General features: G+C 46.2%; 1 protein-coding gene across 2 annotated transcripts in view; it reads left to right on the top strand.

The window, feature by feature from the left end:
• The first annotated feature begins 9,174 nt into the window (after nucleotides 1-9,174).
• Nucleotides 9,175-25,262, top strand: part of PLA2R1 (phospholipase A2 receptor 1) — a 72,574-nt gene continuing 56,486 nt past the window's right edge. For both annotated transcript variants that reach the window (XM_073305599.1, XM_073305600.1), the window contains exons 1-4: nucleotides 9,175-9,519; nucleotides 13,734-14,117; nucleotides 17,274-17,441; nucleotides 19,122-19,286. In XM_073305599.1, the coding sequence (XP_073161700.1) occupies nucleotides 9,411-9,519; nucleotides 13,734-14,117; nucleotides 17,274-17,441; nucleotides 19,122-19,286 (826 nt within the window). In that variant the 5' untranslated portion in view covers nucleotides 9,175-9,410. The remainder of the gene's footprint in view (nucleotides 9,520-13,733; nucleotides 14,118-17,273; nucleotides 17,442-19,121; nucleotides 19,287-25,262) is intronic.

Raw genomic sequence — 25,262 nt, 5'->3', positions numbered from 1 at the left:
CCAACAATTACCTGAGACCAGCGACTGTGTTATGAGCAATGACAAAAAGAATTTGAGTTATCCAAACATGAAGACTGATCCTTCTCTTATTGAAGTCAGTGGAAGTTTTTCCACTGATTTCTGGGAACAGGATTGGACCCATACATTTTATAAATTCATGTAATTACATCAAATATGGGACAGTAATCTTTTCCCTTTGGAAAATATATATTGGATTTACACCAAAAGAAAATATCAAAGAGAACACAGAATATATTTGTATTTAATTCTACTGAATGCAAAATAAGACACGTAATGCAAAATGACTCCATCTGGGAGATCCTTGAGCTAAAACTTCTGTTTGAATCCCCATCTGTCTGAGTTCTACCCATCTTTTATGTTCCTTCTGTCTTTCCTCAGCTTGAAAAGTGAAACCTAAATGATCAAAAACTATTAAGTTAAATTTTTAAAAATATATATTTTTTCAAAAGATCTCATGATTTTGCAGGCCTGTTTGTTCTTGGCACTATTGCTAGATTATGTGACAGTGGGGCCCTCCCCGGGGGAGCTAGTGCATAGCTGCCAAGTTCTGTCCAGCAACATGTATAATGTTTAATGCAAATTATTTACAAATCAGCTCATTGAATAATTTGCATGTGACTGACCTTTATGGTCAGCAGGGAGAACAGCAAAATAGAGGCTGCTTAGTTGCCATCTCAGTTGCAGTTCAGCTAAACATGTGACTTTTCTATTCTCCACTGGGCCATGGGAATATGGATAGCTGCTAGTGTGAGAGAGTGGGGGCCCTAGCAAGAGGATGGCCAGTGTGTGTTTGTAGGGTCTCAAGTGAAGGTGGTGGGCTACTTTGTGAAGAGAGAGAAGCTTGTACACATATAGGGCACTGGCTAGGGTTGCCAGGTGTCCGGTTTTCAAATGGAATGCCCAGTCGAAAAGGGACCCTGTCGGCTCTGGTTAGCAATGCTGACTGGGCCATTAAAAGTCCAGTTGGCAGTGCTGTGGGTCTAAGGCAGGCTAGTCCCTACCTGTCCTGTCTCAGTGCTGCGCCCCAGAAGTGGCCAGCAGCAGCAGGTCTGGCTTCTAGGTGGGACGGCCACAAGGAGCACCGGCTCAGCACTCCCATTGACCAGGAACCACGACCAATGGGACCTGGGGGGCGGTGCCTGCAGGCGAGAGCAGTGTGCAGGGCCTCCTGTCCCCCCCCACCCCTGCGCCTAGGAGTCAGACCTGGTGCTGACTGCTTCCAGGGCACAGCACAGTGTCAGGACAGGCAGGAAGCCTGCCTTAGCCCCCCTGACCAGGAGCTGCCCGAGGTAAGCTCGTGCCCTAACCCTGAGCTCCAACCCCCTGCCCCAGTCCTGAGCCCCCCACAAACCCAGTGCCCCCTCCTACACCCCAAACTCCTCATCTCTGGCCCTACCCCACAGCCTGCAGCCGGAGGCCACACCCTCCCTGCACCCGAACTCCCTGTACCAGCCTGGAGCCCCCTCCCATACCCTGAACTCTTCCTTTCTGGCCCAACCCTGGAGCCAACATCCCCAGTTAGAGCCCTCACCCCCTCCCGCACCCCAACCCCATTCTCCAGCCCAATGAAAGTGAGTGAGAGTGGGGGAGAGTGAGCCATCGAGGGAGGGGAATGCAGTGAACGGGTAGTGGGGCCTTGGGGAAGGGGCAGGGCTAGGGTGTTTGGTTTTATGCAGTTAGAAAGTTGGCAACCCGAGCACTGGCGAGAGAATGGCTAGTATTTGTGGATGGGCTCTAGTGAGGGGTAAGGGGAGTTGGTGTGCGACGCAGAACCAGGAGTGTATACAGAATAGTATATGAGAATAATGGGAACAACTTCAGTGGGTGTGATGGGGCAGAGAGGCCTCACACTGGCAATAAGAGAATTAAGGAGGCTGACAGGCTCTCCATTGGCAATGAAAAGGTTAGGGAAAGCCTATGGACCCAGATGGCCCTGTCTCGCTACACCCACAGCCATTGGCAGATGTGGAGAGAACAGCTAAAAGGAGGAGAGCTAGCCCGGTTTGGTCCTGACCAAGAAGGAGTCCAGAGCTCTGCCTTCGTGGATGGGAGAGAAGCCTGGTTGCAGCCCTGAAATGGAGCTCGCTTGCCAGCTGGATCAGCTCTCATAGCAGAGACAACCAGACCCCTGAGGGGGACTTGGCAGGAGCACAGACAGTTTGAGAGACCAGCCAAGAATGGAAGGGTGAGGCCTCACAGAAGATTTGTGGATAGCCCTGTTTTTGTTTGGTTCCAGATTACCTTTGAGCCTCAGTGCCCTGAAAGGAGTAGGACCAAAGGGTACTCTGGCCTGTGGGCCAAAACACCACTACACTGGACCTCTGAGAGAGAGACATACTAGTGGAGAGCTGCAGCGGGGTGAGTTGTGTCCTGAAGGACCACTGGGAGTTGTCGTGTTTCTCAGCAAAAAGCTGTCTAAAAGAAAAAGCCACTGGTCAGTCAGTAAAAAGGAATGTTACAACATTGTCTACGCTCTGAAAAAGCTACGTCCATAGGTTTGGGGACGGTGTTTCCACCTGCAAACTGACCATGCTGCACTACAGTGGCTTCATACCGCCATGGGAAATAACAAAAAAACTTCTTTGGTAAAGTTTACCTCTCCAAAATTTTGATTTCAACATACAACACATTTCAGGAGCTTCTAACAAAGTGGCTAATGCACTCTCCCGTAAAAGTTTCCCAAAATCAACTGGTTAAAATCGTCCTTAAAATGTGAAAAATATTGTTAGTCGTTATACACTTGGTAGTATATTTAGAGGGGCATGTGCCTTATTAACTCTGTTTTCTCCTAAAGCTCCAGGAAGAAATCACAGCCCGTGTTTCACCCTATCTGTGATTTGGGGGGCGTGTCATAAATATAAAAAGAAGGGTAACCACCTTTCTGTATACAGTGCTGTAAAATCCCTCCTGGCCAAAGAAAAATCCTTTCACATGTAAAGGGTTAAGAAGCTAAGGTAACCTCGCTGGCACTTGACCCAAAATGACCAATGAGGAGACAAGATACTTTCAAATCTGGAGGAGGGGAACAAAGGGTTTTGTCTGTCTGTGTGATATCTTTGCTGGGAACAGATCAAGGATGCAAGCCTTCCAACTCCTGTAAAGTTAGTAAGTAATCTAGCTAGAAAATGCATTAGACTTTCTTTTGTTTAATGGCTTCTAAAATTCGCTGTGCTGGAGGGAATGTGTATTCCTGTTTTTGTGTCTTTTTGTAACTTAAGGTTTTGCCTAGAGAAATTCTCTATGTTTTAAATCTAATTACCCTGTATTTACCATCCTGATTTTACAGAGGTAATTCTTCTACCTTTTCTTTAAATAAAATTCTTCTCTAAAAACCTGTTTGATTTTTCATTGTTCTTAAGATCCAAGGGTTTGGGTCTGTATTCACCTGTACCAATTGATGAGGATATTATCATCAAGCCTTCCCCAGGAAAGGGGGTGTAGGGCTAGGGGGGGATATTTTGGGGGAAGATGTCTCCAAGTGGGCTCTTTCGCTGTTCTTTGTTTAAATCGCTTGGTGGTGGCAGCATACTGTTCAAGAACAAGGCAAAGTTTGTACCTTGGGGAAGTTTTTAACCTAAGCTGGTAAAAATAAGCTTAGGGGGTCTTTCATGCAGTCCCCACATCTGTACCCTAGAGTTCAGAGTGGGGAAGGAACCTTGACATGGTAGCAGAGGTGGGATCATTTTGAACCAGAGATCATTTTGAACCAGAAGCATAGTAGGATTTTAAAAGGACTTTTTTTCCCCCTTGGGGCTGTTTGGAAGCCTGTTTTAAGCTAAAAGCATTTAGAGTTTTTCTGTCTCTCTGCCTGGGGGATAGAGCAGCTCCATAACAAAAGGATTTTTCTGTAGGTTAAGAAAAGCCATCAGAGACAAAAGGTATCAGGTTACAGCAGAGCAAAATTTTGCAAGCCAGGTTTTTTTTCTTTTTCTTTCTAACTCTCGGATATAGCTAGATTAAACACAGAGAGGCTAGGATAACAGAATGCAATGTCCAACAGAAACTGGAATTAGCCAAATTGGAAGCTGAGGAAAGACAGAAGGAACATAAAAGACGGGTAGAACTCAGATAGATGGAGACTGATGCACAAGCGGCCAAAAAAAAAAGCCAGGGTGGAGGCAGAAGAAGCTGGCCACAAGAGAGCTATGGAGGCAAAAGAAAAAAAATGGAGGCAAAGGAAAAAGAAATGGCAGAGAGGGAAAAAGAGAGGAAGCATGCACTGGAGATAGAGAAGGCAAAGTCTCAGCAGAATATACCGAATAACCGTAACAATCCTTCCCCAACAATCCACAAATGGGAACGACTATGTCCACAGTATGATAAATCCAGTGATATTACTGAATATTTTCTCACCTTTGAGAAATTGTGCACACTCCATAAAATTCCTGATGCTCACAAGATGACCACATTGGTCGCAAAATTGACTGGAAGAGCTCTGGACCTATTCAATAAGATGCCTATTGAGGAGGCTTCTGACTATAATAAATTCAAGGATTTGGTTTTAAAACAATTTCAAGTTACACCTGAAACTTACAGAGTAAAATTTAGAGCCCTCAAGAGAGGACCTGGACTAAGTAATGTGGCTTATGTAACCCAGATGACAGATCTGTTTGATAAATGGCTCAAAGGACAGGATGTAACTAGCTTTGGAGGAATGCAGGATTTGATGATACAGGAGAAATTCCTGAATATGTCCAAGGATGATATAAAACAGTGTTTATGGGATAAGAAAATGGACTCAGCAGGAAGTCTTGCTTCTTATGCTGATCAATACGAGCAGTCCCAGACCGCCAGAGAGGCAGGGCAAACCGGAACAAAACGGGTGGAGGGAGGAGAGAGGAACAACCCTGGTCGCAGTTGGAGCGGATACCAGAAGGGACACCCTCAGACCACACCCTACTACCGGGGTCAACCCAAGGCCCCAACTACACCCCAAGGAACACTCCAGACACCTTATCGTCCCACCACACCGTTCTCCAGCAACCCACTTCAATGAGCTATTACCAGCAGGATAGTGAGTTTGTGTGTGTGGTTTTTGGGAGGGGGGTGAGGGGATGAGAGAACCTGGATTTGTGCAGGAAATGGCCCAACTTGATTATCATGCACATTGTGTAAAGAGTTGTCACTTTGGATGGGCTATCACCAGCAGGAGAGTGAATTTGTGGGGGGGGGGGGGGGTAGAGGGTGAGAAAACCTGGATTTGTGCTGGAAATGGCCCAACCTGATGATCACTTTAGATAAGCTATTACCAACAGGACAGTGGGGTGGGAGGAGGTATTGTTTCATATTCTCTGTGTGTATATAAAGTCTGCTGCAGTTTCCACGGTATGCATCCGATGAAGTGAGCTGTAGCTCACGAAAGCTCATGCTCAAATAAATTGGTTAGTCTCTAAGGTGCCACAAGTACTCCTTTTCTTTTTGCGAATACAGACTAACACGGCTGTTACTCTGAAACCACTTCGCCCCAGTGACCAGTCAGCTGGGCAATGTTTTAAATATAATGAGCCAGGGCATGTAAAGGCCAACTGCCCCAAGAACCCCAACAGATTACAGTTCATTGCACTGGGGTCCCACCAAAGGTCCTCAGGCCCACATGCCTCCCAGATACCCTCAGAGCGGAGGGAAACTGTGAGTGTGGGTGGCAAGAAGGTCACAGCGTGGAGGGACACTGGAGCACAAGTGTCGGCTATCCACGCTTCCTTAGTGGACCCCATTTTAATCGACCCAGAGGTCCAAGTGACAATTCAACCCTTCAAGTCAAATTCTTTTGACTTGCCTACAGCCAAGTTGCCAGTCCAGTACAAGGGATGGTCAGGAACGTGGACTTTTGCAGTCTATGTTGATTATCCCATCCCAATGTTGTTGGGGGAAGACTTGGCCAGTCATGTGAAGCTAGCCAAGAGGGTGCGAATGGTCACCCGCAGCCAGGCTAAGCAAGCTGTCACACCTAGCTCTGTTCCGGAGACTTCTACCAGGACCCGGTCAGAGGTGATGGAACTGGACCCCATGCCAATGTCTGCAACAGCAGTAGTGGATCCAGTCCCAGAGACCCAGACAGAGCCAGTCCCAGAACCGGAACTGGCAGAACAACCAGCACCAGACCATTGCCAGCACTGAATCCAATGCTTGCAACCCCAACACCAGAGGACCCCACCGAACCTTCACTGGCAGTAGCAGATACCCTACACAAGAGGCTCAGCCGGAGCCTGGATCCCAACATAGTACACCAGCGGAAAGCGGTTCACAGTCCACATCTGTACCCTAGAGTTCAAAGTGGGGAAGGAAACTTAACACATGTTTAGAAAAGAGGGGTGTGGGACAGAGGGAAATAAATGAGCCCAAAACAGTGAAGAAAATCTCTTGGAGGAAGATGTATAGTTAAATTGGCAAAACTCTCCTAATATCGGCCTAAAAGAGACTGAAGCAGCATCTAGTTATGGAGGAAAATGTGAATGGGGGGGAGGGAGCAGGAAGTAAAGCCACTTAGGATTAGTAAATTGCTAATTTTATTTTATGAAACATTTCTTTTAATATTTGAAATCTATGATTTAATGGTACCAACATTACATTAAAATAAACAGAGAAAGGAGCTGGCCTTTAAACAGTCAGGTGATACTCTCCCCACTCAGAACTTCATGGTTTGCTGGTTTTTATTTTTGAATGTACAGCACCCTGGTTTTTATTTTTGAATGTACAGCTATGTGAGCAGTGCAATCCCTCGATGTGACCCAGAAGGCCCATAGGAAAAGCGAGGCATTGCTCGGCAGATTTCGGGCAACAAGGTCATCAAATGTTAACTGGACCCTCTGCTCATTATGGGCCAGATTTTCAAAAGAACTCAGGGCCAGATTTTCAAATGCTTAGCACCCAGAATTGGGACTAGATTTTTCCAAAAGAGCTCGGCTCCCATTTAGGGATCTCAATAATGGCTAGATTCTCAGAAATTACTCATCACCCAACATACTGAGATCTTGTTGATCCCAGCTGCAGGATCTGAGCCTGTCTGAAAATTGCAGCCTTGTGAACAAGGCATTACTGTTCTTAGAGCAGTGCAACTTTCAAAGCCAAGCCATCCAGAGAATGTGATTTTCCCCAGCTAGTTCTGTATTCAGCCCCTTTCTTCTGACTACTGCTGCTGTGTTTTTTATGCAAAATATGATGCAGTGCCTCATCTGCCAGCCATTTGTTTGCCTTTCTGTGCAGGGAGAATGACAGCCATTTACCTACTCCTAGTAGCCTTAGACCTTTGCCTGCCCTGACCTCCTGGTTCCCCATTCTCCCCAATAGACTTTCACTCAACTCCCTCAAACCCAATAACTCTGTTTCCCTCCCTTGTATCCTTTTTTTTGGGGTGTGGGAGCAGGGGAGATGATAAAAGGGGGGAGAAGGGGAGAAAGAAACAAGATGATAAGTCACCACAACAATAGCTGGAAATCAGGCAGGGGTTTCAGCTATGCTCTGAACACAAACATGGTCTTTTGTTATCTCTTCTCCTGAGTAGCAGAGCTAGGGAGGGAAGAGCCTACCCAGATTAAAACTGTGCCTTCATATTAATTCTACCCATCTGTGTTCTGTCCCAGTACTTCCCCCAGGAATTGAAATGGGGGAGGGGGCTGTTCGAATTTTCAGGGACGGGGGGGTTGGAAAACGACTCAATTGGTAACTAGGGTGGCCAACTTTCTAAGTCTGAAAACTGGCCCCACGCCTTCCCCCCCCCAGGCCTCAATGCTCACTGCTCTCCTGCCTCAACTCCAGCGTGAGCAGCCCCAAGGGACGTGCAAACCCCAGCTTCAGCAGGCTGCCTGGGAGTGCAGAAGAGCACTGCAGCTGCAGGGGAGCAGCCAGGCCACCCTGCTTGCGAACTAGGATGCAGCCCTCCTGCCTCCCTGTGCGCTGCTGCCCAGCAATCCCCATCCCCACCCGCACGGGTCCTCCCCGCCCTGGAGCTGCCTGAGAGTGCGGGCTGGGGAAACACTGGCTGGTGGAGCAGTCCACATTCCTTCTGTTCCAGGGAACATTCCATGCCTGCTCGGAGCACCTTACCCCCTTGCCATAGCCCCCCTCCTCCCCACACTCTGTCCTCCACTGCAGCCCTGCAAACCATGCTCCTCAAAGGGGCAGCCCAAGCTGGTTCATGCCTGGTGCTGTGGGAGCTGCCACTTCAGAGCCAGGTGACAGGCTGCCACTCTCTCCTGTGCTGCCTGCAGTTACTTTGGACTTTTAGAATCCAGTCAGTACATCTGACCGGACGCTGCCACCAAGAATTGCTGTATTGCCTGTTTCCACTCAGTGTCTTCCTATAATTTTTCCTGCTCTTTTTCAGGATACTTGCAATTGGGTACAGGGCAGAGTAAATCCATGTCTTCTAATTTGGCATGTCTGAGTTGTGTCACTTGAGCCATTCGCCAGCCAGGGAGCCCATGTCAGACTTTGCTCTGTAGTCAGTTTGAGCCCACTGCTGGCTAACCCCCAGTCACAGATGCAGTCTTGTGTAGTGCTCTGCACACCATTTCATGCTAATATCTATCTAGTCTGAATTTGCTTTCTAGCACTAAAAACATTGTCCTGACCTCTTAATTAGAAATGTATTAATACCATTAGATTAGAAGTGTACTAGTACCAGCCATTAACTTTATACCAGCTAACAGTTCAATTTAGACTTTTATCCTCCCCCTTCTGTTTAGCATGTCCCTCTTTCTTTAAACAGAGACCTCTTTCCCTATCAGCTCCCCAGAGAGAGGCCCCCAGAACGTCACCCAAGTCCCAACAAGTTTGCTCTGAATCTGGAGTGGGGGTGGGGGAATGAAGATAAAGCTGCCTTGGGGAAAACTGCATCGCACTTCTCCTTCCTCAGACCAGCGGGAAGGGTGGGGTGAGCAGGGGAGCTGCCTGTACGTCACTTGGGATTTTTGGGGGCCAGGAGAGAAGCGTGCGGGCACTTCACTTCCTCTCCCTCGGGCTGCATGTGGCAGTGACGTGGAGGTTCGGAAGGTCCCTGACATTTCCTCCCTCGGGCTGCAGGGCAGAGTGGGTGAGATTGGGGGAAGTTGCATCTCACTTTCCAAGCCAGGGCTGGAGGGAGTCGGCGCTGCATGTCCCTCCTCTAGGCAGAAACACATTCACAGGGTGGGGTTGCTGCATTTCCCTTCTTCAGGCAGGGGCTGGTGGGACATGTCCCTCCCCCTTGTTCAGAAAGCAGTTGCTGTTACTGGAGGTGGGGGGTTGCATGTCCCGCCCCCCTCATCAATCCAGGAGAAGGAGGAGGAGTGGGTGTGCTGGTCTGAGGAACAGCTGCATATCCAGGATCGCCCTCTCCCTGAAAAGTGTGGTATTCTTCCATCGACTAAGTCCACGGGAAAGTGTTTGCCAGGAGCTGTTACTCTGCAGAAATGCTGTGTGTGCAGACCCAACTTCTGGTTTGTTCCATGCTGCTAGTTTGCTACAGTTTGGCTGAAGACGATGCAGCTTTGAGTCAGGACCAAGTGCCCTACTTTTTGAGTAAGTGAAGCAATGAGCCATGTTGAGAGCAACTAGTGCGAAGTGCAGCTGCTTTGACCAGCCCTGGGCTTAATGTTGTTGCTTTTTCCTTTTCCTCCTCCTGTCCTGCAGTTTTCCTTTTCCTTTTTGTTTTCCTCCTGTTCTGTCCTGCAGTTGTAGACTGCACTCAGCCTGTTTGGGGGATGTGTTCACACTGACAGCATGTTTACATGTGTAGCTCTTTGGCAGCAGCATGGGATTCTGGCTTTCATTTGGGAAGCGAACATAATCACCAGGTTACACTGGGAAATACTTTCCATTTTTCAAAACAGACCCCTCGCCTCTTCTAGTGAGTCCTCTCTGCTTCTTCCTTCCTGTTCTGGAGAAAAGTTTCACCGCTGTGCCAGCTTCCCCCATGTCCTCTATACTGTCTTGGGGGAGAATAGTGGTGCTGTCCCAATTCCTCTGAGGGAAGCCCACTCTCCTCAGGGCTCTGTACTGAACTTTAGGGAGGGGAATGAAGATGTTCCTTTCCACACCCCAGCAATTACAAGTTTGGGGAGAAGCATAAGGATTCTTCCATGCTAGGTGCTCCCACCTGCCAGAAGGCAGAGGGATGGAGGTCTGCTCTTCTTTCCTCTGCTTTTGCGGAGGGGAATGCACATCTGTTCACCCTTCTGATAGCTTCCCCTGCTTCTCTTCTCTGCCTTTGGACATGTCTTTGCTGCAGAGTTAAGTGTTTGGGTGTTCACACCAGGGTGAACCTACCTGAGACGCAAGCAGCCACACTACAGAACCTGACTGGTGTGCTGCACTAGGACTTTGGGTGGCAAATCCCATAGTACTCTGTGCTGCGGTAAACTGAGCTGCTGCATGATTCTTTCCCAGTGAATTGTGGGAGAACTCATCTGGCTTTCTGGGCACATGGGGGAATTGTGGGAGGGAGTAGAGAACTAAGTGATCTAGCCTGTGTCCTCACTGCAGAGTAAGAGTGTTACCAGCCTGAGTGAAAGTCTCACATTCTGGCTTTAGCCTACACGTCTAGGATAGGCCAGCAGTGTGAAAGTACCATCACACTGAGAGAAAAGTCTTTTGTGTGTGGACAGGATTGGGGTTAGGGACAACTCCCAAGTAAGAGCCCTGGTTAATTCTGCAGTGAAGATGGACCTTGGTGAGAAAACAAAGATCCCTTCTCCCACCTCAATGGCTGCCTTTTATCCTGGGACAACAGACTGTAGGCTTCCCATCAGGTTTTCACCATTGCTCTCCTTCCCAGTGTCTTTTCAGAGGACAGTGAAGTTCTCCTGATTCCGAGCAACTCCCTACGACTCTCGCATCTGCTGCTTCTGAGGGGAGTAAAACTCTCTCATTACTAGCATGAGAAGTTTCCCACTGCCTTTTGTGGGAAGTGAAGGCGCCCTGTAGCAGCGTTGAACATAGTAAACAGGAACTGAGAGTGCTGATCAGTTGTTGGCCTTTTACCCCGGCAGTCTGACTTTTTTTTTTTTTTTTTGTATAGAATGATGACCTATGCATATTGCTTTATCCACAGTATGTGTTTCCTGTACTAGGCTTGCCCATCTCCCTGCATTGGATGGAGAAAAGTCAGCAATTCTACAGCGTTTGACATTTACGTTTGAAGGGCATATCAAGTGGGGTCCCACAGGGATCGGTTCTGGGTCCAGTTCTGTTCAATATCTTCATCAATAATTTAGATAATGGCATAGAGAGTACACTTATAAAGTTTGCAGATGATACTAAGCTGGGAGGGGTTGCAAGTTCTTTGGAGGATAGGATTAAAATTCAAAATGATCTGGACAAACTGGAGAAATAGTCTGAAGTAAATAGGATGAAATTCAATAAGGACAAATGCAAAGTACTTACATCACTTAGGACAGAACATTCAGTTGCACACTTACAAAATGGGAAATGACTGCCTAGGAAGGAGTACTGCAGAAAGGGATCTGGGGGTCATAGTGTATCACAAACTAAATGAGTTAAGAGTGTAACTGTTGCACAACAGGCAAACATCATTCTGGGATGTATTAGCAAGAGTGTTGTAAGCAAGATATAAGTAATTATTGTGTAATCCACACACCTGCTGGGTGTGATGTTCTGTCCCATCTAGTGGCACCAAGACCACTTAGAGAGAGAGAGAGAGAAAATGAGTCTGTGCTACAGCCTTAGCTTACAGCCAGTTGGCCTTTAGCTCATGTGGTAGAGGCTCATGCACTAAGCTCCAGAGGTCCCCGGTTCAATTCTGCATACCAACGACCTGGGTCTGTTGGCATTACACTTGTACTTTACTCTGCACTGATGAAGCCTCAACTGGAGTCTTATGTCCAGTTCTGGGTGCCACATTTCAGGAAAAGATGTGGATAAATTGGAGAAAGTCCAGAGAAGAGCAACAAAAATGATTAAAAGTCTAGAAAACATGACCTCTGAGGGAAGACTGAAAAAATTGGGTTTGTTTAGTCTAGAAAAGAGAAGACCTAGAGGGTAGAGGCACTGGCGGGGGGCGGGGCGGGCAAGGGACTATGGCTCTCCCACTTTTTGAAAGTGGATGTGCCTGGCCCATCCACTTTTCTCATGGTCCCGAGGCCCTGCACCTGCTGGAAGCAGAGCCCAAGGCAGCTGTGAGGAGCCACGGACCCTCTAACTGTCCAGGGGGCGGGGGGGGCCCAGAGCAGCTCCGGCCTGTGTCCCCACTCCCTGGCCCCCCACCCAGGGCAGATGGAGGTTTCACAGCTCCCCACAACTGCCCAGGCGGCTCTACCATGGCTGAGCTGTGGCTCTGAGGCCCCGCCCAGCCGGAGCCAGGTTGGGGTAAGAGCCGTGTGGGCATCTGTGAGGAGCTGTAGAGCCTCCACCTGCTCTGGGTAGGGGGTCTGGGGGGCAAGGACATGGCTGGGGATGCTCTTGGGGGGGCCCGTCAAGTGGAGGGGCCCAGGCTTTCTGACCCTGCTCCAGCTTCCAGCTTGGCCAGGGGCAGGGCCTTGGGGGGAAGAGGAGGGGTGGGGGCCCCTGTCCCCCCTACTTTTGGGAAGGCTCTGCCACCCTTGGAGAGGGGACATAACCTTTTATGTACTTGAAAACTGTTACAAGGATGAGGGAGAAAAATTGTTCTCCTTAACCTCTGAGGATAGGATAAGAAACAATGGGCTTAAATTGAAACAAGGGCAGTTTAGGTCGGACGTTAGGAAAAACTTCCTGTCACGGTGATTAAGCACTGAAATAAATTGTCCTAGGGAGGTTGTGGAATCTCCATCACTGGAGATTTTTAAGAGTAGGTTAGACAAAACACTTCTCAGGAATGGTCTAGAGAATACTTAGTCCTGCCATGAGACCTCTCAAGATTCCTTCCAGTCCTATGCTTTGACTCTTCTCGTTGAGGCTTGCAAACTTGCAGAACCTCTAACTGTTCTTTGTTGTCCATCTTCACTGAAGGGAAGACAAGAAATAATGGGCTTGAGCTACAACGAAGAATATTTAAGTTAGATTTTAGGAAAATCTTTCCAGAGCTTAACTATGGTTATAGTTAGAATAGGCTTCCAAGGGAGGTTGTGGAATCCCCATCATTAGAGGTTTTTAAGAACACCTATCAGGGATGGTCTAGGTTTACTTGGTCCTGCATCAGCTCAGGGGGGATGGACTAGATGACCTCTCGGGGGGCCTTCTACCTCTACATTTCCATGATTCTATGAATACTCTATGGCCAAGATTTTGTGACTAATGATTTTGGGTGCCTCATTATTTGGGTGGCCAGCTTGAGCTGTATTGAACAGTCCTGATTTTTAGAAAGCGCTGAGCATGTCTCAACTGAGCATAAAAACTACTGATCGCTCTTGAAAGTCTTGGCCTATGTAGTTAACATTTTATATAACATAAAATAGGTGTCACAGTGCTGGATACTTAAAAACAAAAACGAGAGAGAGTATGTTCAGAAGTACTAGCCTTAAATAAAAGGGTGGGGGGGTTTGCATTGGGCTATGAAGGATGGCTGAGAGCTTAATGCATTTTTTTTTTCATGCCACCAGCCACTTGGAACAATTTTCTTGTCTTTGGAGTACCAGTTGTTTTTAATATTTTACATGTAATTTGAAAAATAATTTCAAAGTTCTTTGTAAAAGCTAAGCATGTTTTAATTCAAATGGTCAAAACTAAGGCCCTGGTCCTGTGTAACGTATAATGCTTTTTTGCAGATTATCTTGAACTGAAACCTCTTTTTTCCCCAGACAAAGGGATGTTTATTATCCAAAGTGAACATCTCAACCTGTGCATTAAAGCAGATACAGTTAAACTTGTTCTTGAAGACTGCAATCAACTTTCCAAATATATGTTGTGGAAATGGGTATCGAAACGTCATCTTTTCAACATAGGCAGAAGCACTTGTCTAGGACTGAACATCAGTAATGAAGAGCAACCATTAAGCCTATTAGAATGTGATTCTGCTCAGCATTCATTATGGTGGAACTGTAATGGAAAGCTGTTGGTTGGTGCATCACAATACAAACTAGCAGCTGAAAATGGCAAACACATTGTGGCAAAAAGAATCACTAATCACGAGTGGAAGCAATACATGTCCTATGATGAAGATCTTTGTGAACGTCCATTTCAAGGTAAAAATAAAACAGTCTCCATTCGCATTGCCATTAGAATTTTGTAGTTTCCCTGAAGCAAGGTGAGACATTATCATTTCTGATCTGTATCATGTATCATCATCATTCCTGACCTGTATCATGCTGAGTCTTTAAATTAGTGGTGGGGGGGTGTTTTTTTTATATACAGTATTATAAAGCACCACAAGTTGGATCAGGATCCCAGTATTAGAAGCCCTATGATTTTAAAAATCCTCAGGCAAACTACAAATAATCGTGAGATTTGATTTTTAAAAAAGCATAAAGTACTTTGAGTCTGGTGCTGACTTTCAAATTCTTCACAGATCCCATCATTCCCTCCCTCCCCTTCCATTTCAGTGCATGCATTTATGTTTCAAGAGGGAAAAGTCAACCTCAAACACAAAACGTGTGTGTACAAATGTCAGGAGGGAATTTCTCTATCTTCCTCCTGACATGGACTCCATATATCCCTCTCTCCTTCTCTGACCCCCTGTTCACCTTTCCTAAGCGCTCCGCACTCCCTTCCCCAGTTTCTTTCCTTTCCCTGTGTAAATTGTAGTCTGCCCTCTTCTTGGTAATTCCAGTCGCACCCCGTTGCTCCCTGGCAGGCTCCAGAAGCTCCCTCTTCCTAACCCAGGCAAGCCCAAGCAAGCTGCCACATGTTCCCTCTCCCCCAACCCCTGAAGGCTCCAGCAGCCTTCATCACCTGTGCAGATTCCAATGCCCTCCTCCAACCAGCCCTATTCCTATTCCTCCTCCCTTTCAGGCACCATCAGCTGTCCTCCCCTCTCGATCCTCCAGGGGAAGTGGCAGTCCCTGTTCTCTCCTGAGCCTGCCGCTTCTCTCTTCTATAGCACAGCTACCAAAGAGGGAACTGCAGGCAGCACAGGAGCATTCCTGAGTATGTGGAAGCACTAGCAGCTGTGTGCAGTTTCCAGGTGCCTCTTTGTTCTGAGTAGGGCAGAGCCCCAGAATAGTAGAGCCACCCCATTGCCCCACCAAGCCCAGCAGTAGTGACCTCACCTCCCCAGTGCAGTGAGAGCAAGTTAGTGAAGATATAGGCTCCTGTCTGTAAGATACAAAATTGACTAGAGGTCACAATTCAGTGTAGCAATATGAGTACTGGCAACCTCGAGATCTGGATTTTGAACACCAGAAACACTGGGGTATGGAGATTGGTATTTTGGTTTTCCTATTAGAAAGAGAGGGACCCAGAGCAAATTTCAGGATCCAGGCTCAGATTTCAAACATTTAAAGTTTAGGGGTATTTTGATCTGGTGTTGGCTAACTGGTGGGTGTGGCATATAAACTAAAGAGTATAGGTTTCCATATTTGCAGACCATACAAGCATCCAAATATGTTAACATTCATAAAAAGAATACAAAGATACAGAGATAAAATTGTTTCACCGTCACATTTCCAGCATGAGCTGAACATTTGACCCCTCACTCAGTCTCTCCATGACGACCCTTTTCAAGTGACGGCCAGCAACTGCACTTCTCTCCTGCAATTTATCCCACTGTTAGGCTGATTCTCCAGATTACAGCACCCCATTTTGCAAAACCATGTTTGCTCAGCAGGTCCAACTAGGTTTGGCCCCTGAGATAGACTTCCTGTCGGGAGCTGTAAGCAGCATAAAAATGCAGTGAGTTAGAACAGCTTCATTAAAACAAAATAGTATTTATGCATCTATAGAAACATAGCAATCAGAGTGAAAAGGTGTAAAACAACAAAAAGGCCTAAACAAACATTATCTTACTTAATCTCAGCATTTCTCTCAAGATTTAGGTAGGCCTGGCTCATCCCTGTGCTCCAACATCTGGGAGAGGAGGATCGGTGTCTTCTCAGCAATCACTGCCCCCTTCCGTCTCCCTCTGAGGTTCAGGGCTGAGGCTTTAATCCATCCTAAATCCCTTTACTTCATTTTTCCCCACTTGGATTCCCCCACCCTTTTGGGGTTGCTAAGCCAGCCTGCTGATCAGAGCATGATAGGGATAAATCTTCAAAGGTATTGACACCTATATCGTTTAAATACCGGTGATTGGCTACTTCCAGCCATTGATTTTGGGTTCCTGCTGATGTGTAAAAAATCACTCAGGACTGATAGCATGATAGTAATCAAATAGAATGAGGTATGTATAATATTCATAAAAATAATACAGCTATCTCCCATGTTTATCACACTGCCCGTTAACGTTGTTGGGCTTTGAACGAGATTCATAGTGAATAAATTACTCTCCCACCCTTTTTGAGGCAGACTGCCATCAGCTCTGGGAAACTAACACTGTGTATGCTGTGCCTGAGGTGTAGACAGAGTACTTTGATCTCCAGGCTATCAGTCCAGCACTTTTCACAAATATTAGTTTCATGCAAAAGAAAAAAAAGGGGTGCTTTAAAAATTCCCCTTTACTGAAGGTCAATACTGTGAAGTTAATAAATTATTTAGTGAGGTAAAGCTTCTTTGCAGCTTTCAGATGTACTTAATTTTTTCAATATTTTGTTAATGAAAATGTAGTAGGAAAAATATCTAGATTGTTTTGTAAAGGCATTAACCAAAGATATCGTGAATTCAAATCGCATTGGTTACTCTTCCCCAAAGTCAGATTGTTACCATTCACACTGTAAAATATTTTTTCCTTTGCTAAAATACACTTATTAAAATTCTAGTGTCAAGGAACTATAGAAGAGAGGAATAAACAGGGAAAATTCAAGAACATAGAAATCCATAAAATTCTTGGGGGTTAAATTGTTCGGCCTTGAATATATACAAATAAGGCTATGATGTTCAAAGCCCCCCTGCGCTTGAAAATGTATCTAAAAGGATTTGTGCATGCAGATCAGGCAATTGCATGGACATTTTTATATACAATTAGTCACAAATGCAGATTTTGTATGTATAATTACTTTTTGCATATACATTTTTATAGTAGTAAATCAGGGCCACAGTTCTGAAAAATTGCCTGAAAGTCTTAGGTTGAATGGAATTGTTTAAAAAATAAACTTCTGCTGATGTAGGGTATGCAGCTGTAGTCTTAATAACAGCATTGCTGTGATATCAAGTTTAAAAAAAAAGTAGAAAAGAAACTAATATTTGACTGATACAGATTTTCCATTTCCCTAACCTGATTTTATTCCTTTTTATTTTATTTATTGTAGAAACATATACCCTGCTGGGAAATTCTCTTGGTTTCCCTTGTATTTTTCCATTTAAATATAAGAACAAATGGTACTTCGAATGTACCAGAGAGAGCAGGGAATTTTACTGGTGTGCCACAACAAGTCAGTATGAACGAGATGAAAAATGGGGGTTTTGCGCAAATGCTGGTAGGTACTGCTTTTCTTCTGTTTTGTAATAAAAGTTTGTCTGATGTCATACACTAGTTCAAGGAGAGCAAGCTGTTTTATGAATTGCAAGATCATTGCCATTCTATTAGTATGGATGTTTCTTCAAAGAATTATAGCCATTACTATAATTCTTTATGCTTATCTCGGAGACCCAAATCCAGATCCCTAGACCAAAATATGAATACAAGGGATGTCCACTAACCTCCACTGACTATACCCTTGCCTTTCTACCAGCCCACCCATCCAGACTATCTATGGAGACTTTCTCCACAGCATGCAGGTGGATGATGATTCATTCTGTACAGGGCCTTGACTGTTTTTGACTACAGCATACCTTTTAAACTGCTTTTGGTCACGCACTGCCTTTAACAGGCTCAGTATTTGGCATTTGGTTCTGCCCCCTTCCGGGGGAGCTGCAGTTCACTGTCTAGCCACTTCCTTCCGTGGCAAGCGCAGTCTACTGTTTAGCCACTTCCCCAGTGGCGAGGAGCAGGGCGGGAGGGACCCTGTAGATAGCAGCCACTTACTGCATCCCCTCTGTCTTCCCTGTGGCCCAAGCACCCTCTTTGTTCTAGCCTCAGGGCCTCAGCCTGCGGCACTGCTATATCCGGGTGCTTGCTGCCCTCAGCCTGCAAGGCAGCCAGTCTACCCCAGTCTACCTTCCTCCTCAAGCTCCAGGGAGTGACTCCTTCTGCTCTGCCCTGCAGCCCTTCTTATATGAGCCTGCTGGGCCATGATTGGCTGTTCCCCTCAGACCCATTCTAATTAGTTGGCTCTGGCACAGCCTCCCTAGGGCTGCTTTTAACCCGCTTTCTGATAGTGTGGGGCAACTGCCCCATCACAGATATCAAAAGACACATCATGACACCAAAGACCACCCACTGCCAAATTTCAAATCCCCACTCCAAAGCCAAGGGGACATCAGCTTTTTGAAGGAAAAGGTCTCCAGAATTTCTTAACATTGGTAGATCAACATATTTTCCCCTACTTATGTTCCCGGAAACAGCTGAGCTATTTTGGCCAGATTTCCCCCCCCCCCCAAATATTCTGCCTGAGACAGACAAACAAGGTGGAAAATTGAAGCCCAAATGGTTAGAGTTCAGCAAAGTAATAATCAAGTGAAAACAGGGTTTTATAATGGGGAAATATCAGGAAATCTTAATAAGCAGTACTATCAGCCTTGCCTTCATTAATTGTTCATAATGTGTTTCATCCCTTAACAGAGAGTCCTCTTGGGTACTGGGTAAGGGGAGATGTAACTACCTTTCCCCTCTCGCTGTGGGGATGGGGGTTAGCCCAGTTCCTACAAAATTCACTGTGAGTTAGTTTCACCATTACGCTTGTAGGAGCTGGTGCAAATTGTTATAGCTCTGACTGCTGTGAAGCTATGACAATTTACACCAGGTGAGGACCTTCCCCCTAGTACTCACTAACATTGTGAAAAGCTGAACAGTTAATTTACATTGGTGGAAAGTCTCCTTTAAAATTCACATAACATCCTATTTCCTTGTGTGATTTTAACACTGGAACATTGAAAATTAGTTCAAACTCATGCTTCAATAGCATTTTCACTTTTGTGTTCAACATTAACTAGATTGTTATAGCATTCTCTGTAATTGTCTTGTTGCATCGTGTTGTTTTTAACTGATTTTCACACAGAGCCTGGTAGTGATATTTTTTGGGAGAAGAACCCTGACACCCAAATTTGGTATCAGTTCAATCTTTTTTCTATTCTTTCTTGGAATGAGGCACGTGTTGCCTGTCAGACACAAGGAGGAGATTTGCTGAGTATCACAGACATGGCAGAACAGAAGTATATAAGCGGTGAGTAGATGTGTAGTTATGTTAAAACTTACTTAAATATATATTTTGCTTGTTTAGCTGGGCAGTTCTATTGATTTCAGAAGGGCTAGGATTTCATCCCTTGTATCAAATACTGCTCTTTATTAGAAATGGGCCCCAACCAAAAGTCGGACCCAAACATCCCAGACTACGGAGAAGTTCCGACCCAAGTCTAGATCAAAACTTTACAGCTTTGGGATATTTCAGTCAGGTTGCCTGAGGAGCCGGCTGTATAGAGTGGCTAGTCATTGCTAAGACCTAGACCTGTGGAGCCCGAACCAGTGAGTTCATGCAGAAGGGTTTCCATAGATTTGCAAAGAGGTGCTGCAACATAGCCACCAATATCTAGCATATACACCTCTTTTTCTTACCCACTTCTGTTTTCAGGTCCTTTCCACACCATTTGTTCCAGTGAAATTCTTTTTAAAATCTGAGTGCAAGTAAGCTATGGGCTTAACAAACAAAGTCCAAGGTTTACGTATGTGTTACTCCAGGATATAGTTATTGTATTTAATCCTTTCCCCTCCCAAATGGTTTACCATAAGGCTTATTATTTCATTCTTGAAACTGAAGCCTTTTTGGAAGCATGCTGAGGTGTATCTGGCCTTTGCAGCTCCATACAGGTAGCCCTGTAGTCCTATACATCCCAACCCAGGAAGCAGTGAAGTGACAAGAAAGGAACAGCAGAGGTGGGTCCTCCAGGCCTGCTTAGAGAAACCTCATGGAAGCAGCCAATCAGAGCCCAGTAGCCTTAACTAAAAGAAGCTGCAGGACCTTAGGAGGTCAGTTTCTGGCTGAGACCAGAGGACTGAAAAAGGGTGCTCCTCTCTTGACTGGAGGTAGAGAAGAACCTGAGGGAATTGGGCCTGAGATAAGGTTGAAGATAAAAGGGGCCCAGTAGGATGAGACCCAGGAAAATAGCAGTGACAGATTGGAGTAAGTAGTACGTGACTTCTGTTCATAGTTGGAACCCAGAGTAGTGGGTGAGTCCAGGTACCCCTAATAGCCACAGTTTAAGTATGTAAACCCCAAGTAGAGGACTGGCCTTGTTTTGGACCCTAAACAAAGCGCTGAATTTATAGCACCCAAAGCCAGGGCTGAAGACCCTAGCGAGGGCAAATAGACTGTTTGTTATTGGACTCTTTAGTACCCCAGAAAGGGCTTCATTTGGACTTTGTGACCTGGCTGGAGGGCCAAGCCCCTGAAGACCTGCCGAAGTCAGCTGGCAGCCTTCAGGGGGTGCCAGACGTGAGAAAAGGACTGCATTACCACACATAGATACTCGGAGGTGATCAGGCAGTGAATGCCCTGATTACAAATTTGTGCCAGAAATGGGATTCAAATCCCTATCCCATCAAGGTAGGATGAAGAGACAGGGTTAAGCATTTAACTGCATCGAGTATGAGATGTCTGATATCCAAGATCTGAAGACATGAGGGAGATTCCCACACTTGCACCATTCTGTTTAGATGACAAATTTGAGGAACTGTCCCACATTGAGGTGTCAGTAGAGGAGGTTTTGAAACAAATTAATAAATTAAAGTGTAATAAGTCACGAGAACCAGATGGAGTTCCCCCAAGAGTTCTGAAAGAACTCAAATATGAAATTGCAGAACTGCAAAGTGTGGTATCTAACCTATCACTTAAAATCAGCTTCTGTACCAGATGACGGGAGGATAGCTAATGTGACACAAATTTTTTTTTTAAAGGTTCCAGAGAGGTTCTCTGAAATCCTGGCAATTTCAGGCCAGTAAGCCTAACTTCAGTGCCAGGCAAATAGGTTGGTTGAAACTATATTAAAGAACAGAATTATCAGACACATAAATGAACACGATTTGTTGGAAAGAGTCAGCATGGCTTTTGTAAAGGGAAATCATGCCTCATCAATCTATTGGAATGCTTTGGTGGGGCGGGCAACAACTATGTGCACAAGGGTGATCCAGAAGAGATAGTGTGCTTGGAGTTTCAGGAAACCTTTTATAAGGTCCTACACCAAAGGGTCGTAAGCAAAGTAAGCAGTCATGAGATAAGAGGGAAGATCCTCTCATGGATCAGTAACTGGGTAAAAGATAGGAAACAAGGGCAAGAATAAATGGTCAATTTTCACAGAGGAGAGAGGTAAATAGTGAGATCCCCCAAGGATCTGTACTGGGACCTGTGCAGTTCAACATATTCATAAATGACCTAGAAAAGGGGATAAATAGAGGAAGTGGCACAATTTGCGGACAGTACAAGGTTACTCAGGATACGTAAGTCCAAAGCTGACTGTGAAGAGTTATAAAGGGATCTCATAAAACTGGGTGAGAGGCAATGCACTGGCAGATGAAGTTCAATGTTGATAAATGCAAAGTAATGCACACTGGAAAACATAATGCCAGTTGTACATACAAATGATGGGGTCTAAATTATGTCACCGCTCAAGAAAGATTTTGGCGTGATCATGAATAGTTCTCTGAAAACATCTGCTCAATGTGCAGCGGCAGACAAAAAGCTAACAGTGTTATGCGCCATTAGGAAAGGGATAGATAATAAGACCGAAAATACCATAATGCTACTTTTGTAATCCATTGTATGCCCGCATAGCGAATACTGCGTACAGTTCGGGTTGCTCCATCGCAAACAAGATATATTGGAATTGGAAAAAGTACAAAGAAGGGCATGGAACAGCCTCCATATGAGGAGAGATTAAAAAGACTGGGACTGTTCAGCTTAGAAAAGGGACAACTAAGGTGGGATATGGTAGAGGTCTGTAAAATCATGACTGGTGGGGAGAAGGTAAATAGAGGAGTGTTATTTACATCTTCACATAACACAAGAACCATGGGTCACCCAATGAAATTAATAGGCGACAGGTTTAAAACAGACATAAGAAAGTACTTCTTCACACAATGCATGGTCAGCCTGTGGAACTCATTGCCTGGGGATGTTGTGAATGCCAGAAGCATAACTGGTTTCAAAAAAGAATTAGATAAGTTCATGGAGGATAGATCTATCAATGGCTGTTAGCCAACATGGTCAAAGATACAACCCCATGCTCTGAAGTATCCCTAGCCTTGGTTTTCCAGAAGCTGGGAATGGGCGACAGGGGATGGATCACTTGATGATTACCTGATCTCTTCATTCCCTCTGAAGCACTGGGCATTGGCCACTGTCTGAAGACAGGGTACTGGGCTAAATGGAGCTTTGTCTGACCCAGTATGGCCGTTCTTATATTCTTAACAGGGTCTTCCTCAGCAGAAAGCATATGGTTGCATTCAAGAAGCCCAACAGTTATGGGTGCGTAGACAGATGTTTAAAATACTCCAAGTGTTGGACAGGACACCTGAAAAAGGTGACCAGAGCCCAACACAGCCTCACGGGGAGAGACCAATCATGGTGGCGGCCAATACACAAGGCCAGGGAACCCCTATTTTAGAAGGAAAACAGAGCTCTGAGATTGGGACAGAGCTTGAATTGAAGACAGTCAAAGCCATAGCACAAATTGTAATGATCAGTTTAGGACAGCAATTATAGAGTCTAGGCTGAGAGGAGGTGGTATGATGTCCAAATCAGATCTTCCCTCGCTGCTTTAGAGGCGAAGGTAGTGCTGCTAAAACAGCTATGGGATTCAGAGTCCAAGAAATGCCAGGCCGATGGCCACCAGACAGCTAAGGGGAACAGGGAACTAGTTGACAGAAGCCATCAACCAACCAAGACACTGTGATCGGACAATATAGTACCATGCAAAAGCATTTGAAGCAGCTGCTGCAGCTGGAATACAAGAGAGCAAACAAACTTCAGGAGTGACTGAGAGATCCAGCCTCCCTCCCCCCCTGCTTCTCGCCCCCGACGCCCTTCTGGGACTCCTGCCCCATCCAACCTGCTGTGTTCCCTGTCCCCTGACTTCCCCCCACCGCCCCATCCAACCCTCCCTCTCCTTCCTGACTGCCCCCATTCAACCACCCCGTTCCCCGCCCTCTGTCCGCCCCAACCCCAGTCCACACCCCCGCCCCGACCACCACCCTGAACTCCCCTGCGCTCTATCCAACCCCGCTCCCTGCCTCCTTATTGCACTGCCTGGAGCACTGGTGGCTGGCGATGCTACAGCTGCGCTTCCCAGAGCACCAGGTCAGGCAGCCGTGCTGCCCAGCTGGAGCCAGTCATGCCACCACGCAGCACAGAGCACCGGGTCAGGCCACGGCTCTGTAGCTGCATTGCCAGCAGGAGCTCGCAGCCCCACCTCCCAGAGCACTGTGCCAGCAGCACAGTGAGCTGAGGCTGTGGGGGGAGGGGGAACAGCAGGAGAGGGGCTGGGGGCTAGCCTCCTGAGCCAGAAGCTCAGGGGCTGGGCAGGAGGGTCCTGCAGCCTGGATGTGGCCCGCGGGCCGTAGTTTGCCCACCTCTGTCCTACCGGTCCAAAAGGTCAAGGTCTTGTAGGAACTCAAAGAGATGCACTCCTCAAGGGACCAGATCTTAGCCCAAGCAGTGCAGTGGGAACAGGACCCATCTCATAATTGAACAAGAGACTGGGGAACAGCAGTGTTTGCTGCAGAAGTTGTTGACTTAGCTCCATAATTTGCTTTAGGTCTGGTTGGGGTTGGAGTCTAACAGGGTTAAAGATAAAGAGTGGGAAAGCCTGGAGGCTATCGTAGCCCATCCTTTGAAAAGAGTTGGAATCGTGCAGAGTGCAAACACTACAACAGGAAGATGGATTGAGCCAGGAGGGACATGAGCCAGTTGTAAGTAAGAACCTAATATAGGCCATTAGTCCATTATAGGCCTAATGATATGAGATCACAATAAAGCTGCAAGCCAAAGCCACAACTGGATCCCTGCTAAAAAGAAGAACTATAGCTAGAGGAAACAAGAAGATAAAAGTGATCCTGAAATACTGAATTTCATTCATAAAACAGCATTGGTACAGAAAGAACAAAAGTAGGTGTTGCTAAGCCAGATACTACAAGCAGTGGGCAAAACAGTGCAATCCCTGGATTTTGGGTCCCTCTGAAAGGGACCTAAATGTGAGCGACAGCCTTATCTCTGAAGGTTGTACATGCAGGTGCACCCAGGGAGAGTCCTCTCCAGCTCAGGAGGCCACAGCAGAAAAGTTTCTTTTTCATAAAATCCCAATTCTGTTAACCACTCTAGAGATGAAAAAAGGCTTCAATTAGCTGAACATTTGGCACATCATAAATTACAGCATGCCATGGACTGTTGAGGACTACGTGCAGTGTATGGGATACCTATAATGGGGGAACTCCAGGCTTTCGTCACTTCATATTTCTCTGAGGAAGACAAGGGTATTGCCAAGAACCTGTCTGACTTCCTTGTAATAGCTAAACAAAAAGTGTCCCCGGCTCGAGAACATTGTTAAAGGGTAACTTTGGTCAAATTCACCTTTTGATGTATGTTGGCTCTGGAGCAGGGGAACTCCCAGGGAGCATAAATTGCAAAAGCTTTCTGGGTAGAGAGGTCTGGGAGACAAGACCTTGAGGAAGCAGAGCAAAGCCTGGAAAGGAGGGGATTTTACCCTCAGACAGAACCACCACCCAACTCCTTTCTATGGGGGGAGGTATGTGACTGGGTGTATCTGGCCTCTGCAGCTCACTAAGGGAGACCTCACAGTCCTACTACGTGCCACCTCAGGAAATAACAGGAAAGGAACAGCAAAGGTGGGTCTTCCAGGCCTGCCTAGAGAAATCTCACAGAAGCAGCTAATTAGAGCCCAGCAGGCTTAGAAAAAAGACACTGCAGAGCCTTGACACGTCAGTTCCTAGTTGGGACCAATGGAATGAAGAAGAGAGAGAGAACCAGAGGATGCTGGCCCTGAAATAGGGCTGGAGATAAAAGGGGCTGATACTTGGAAAAGACCCAGGAAAATAACAGCAACAGACTGGTGTAAATAGTACATGGCTGCTGTTTATAGGCTTCTTGGGTTGGAACCCGGAGTAGTGGGTGAGCCTAAGTTCCCCTAAGAGC

The sequence above is a fragment of the Lepidochelys kempii genome, chromosome 11 (genome assembly GCF_965140265.1).
Source record: "Lepidochelys kempii isolate rLepKem1 chromosome 11, rLepKem1.hap2, whole genome shotgun sequence".
In the NCBI taxonomy this organism is placed as follows: Eukaryota; Metazoa; Chordata; order Testudines; family Cheloniidae; genus Lepidochelys; species Lepidochelys kempii.
The sequence above is the reverse complement of the archived record's forward strand: the minus strand, read 5'-3'. Positions and strand labels throughout refer to the sequence as shown.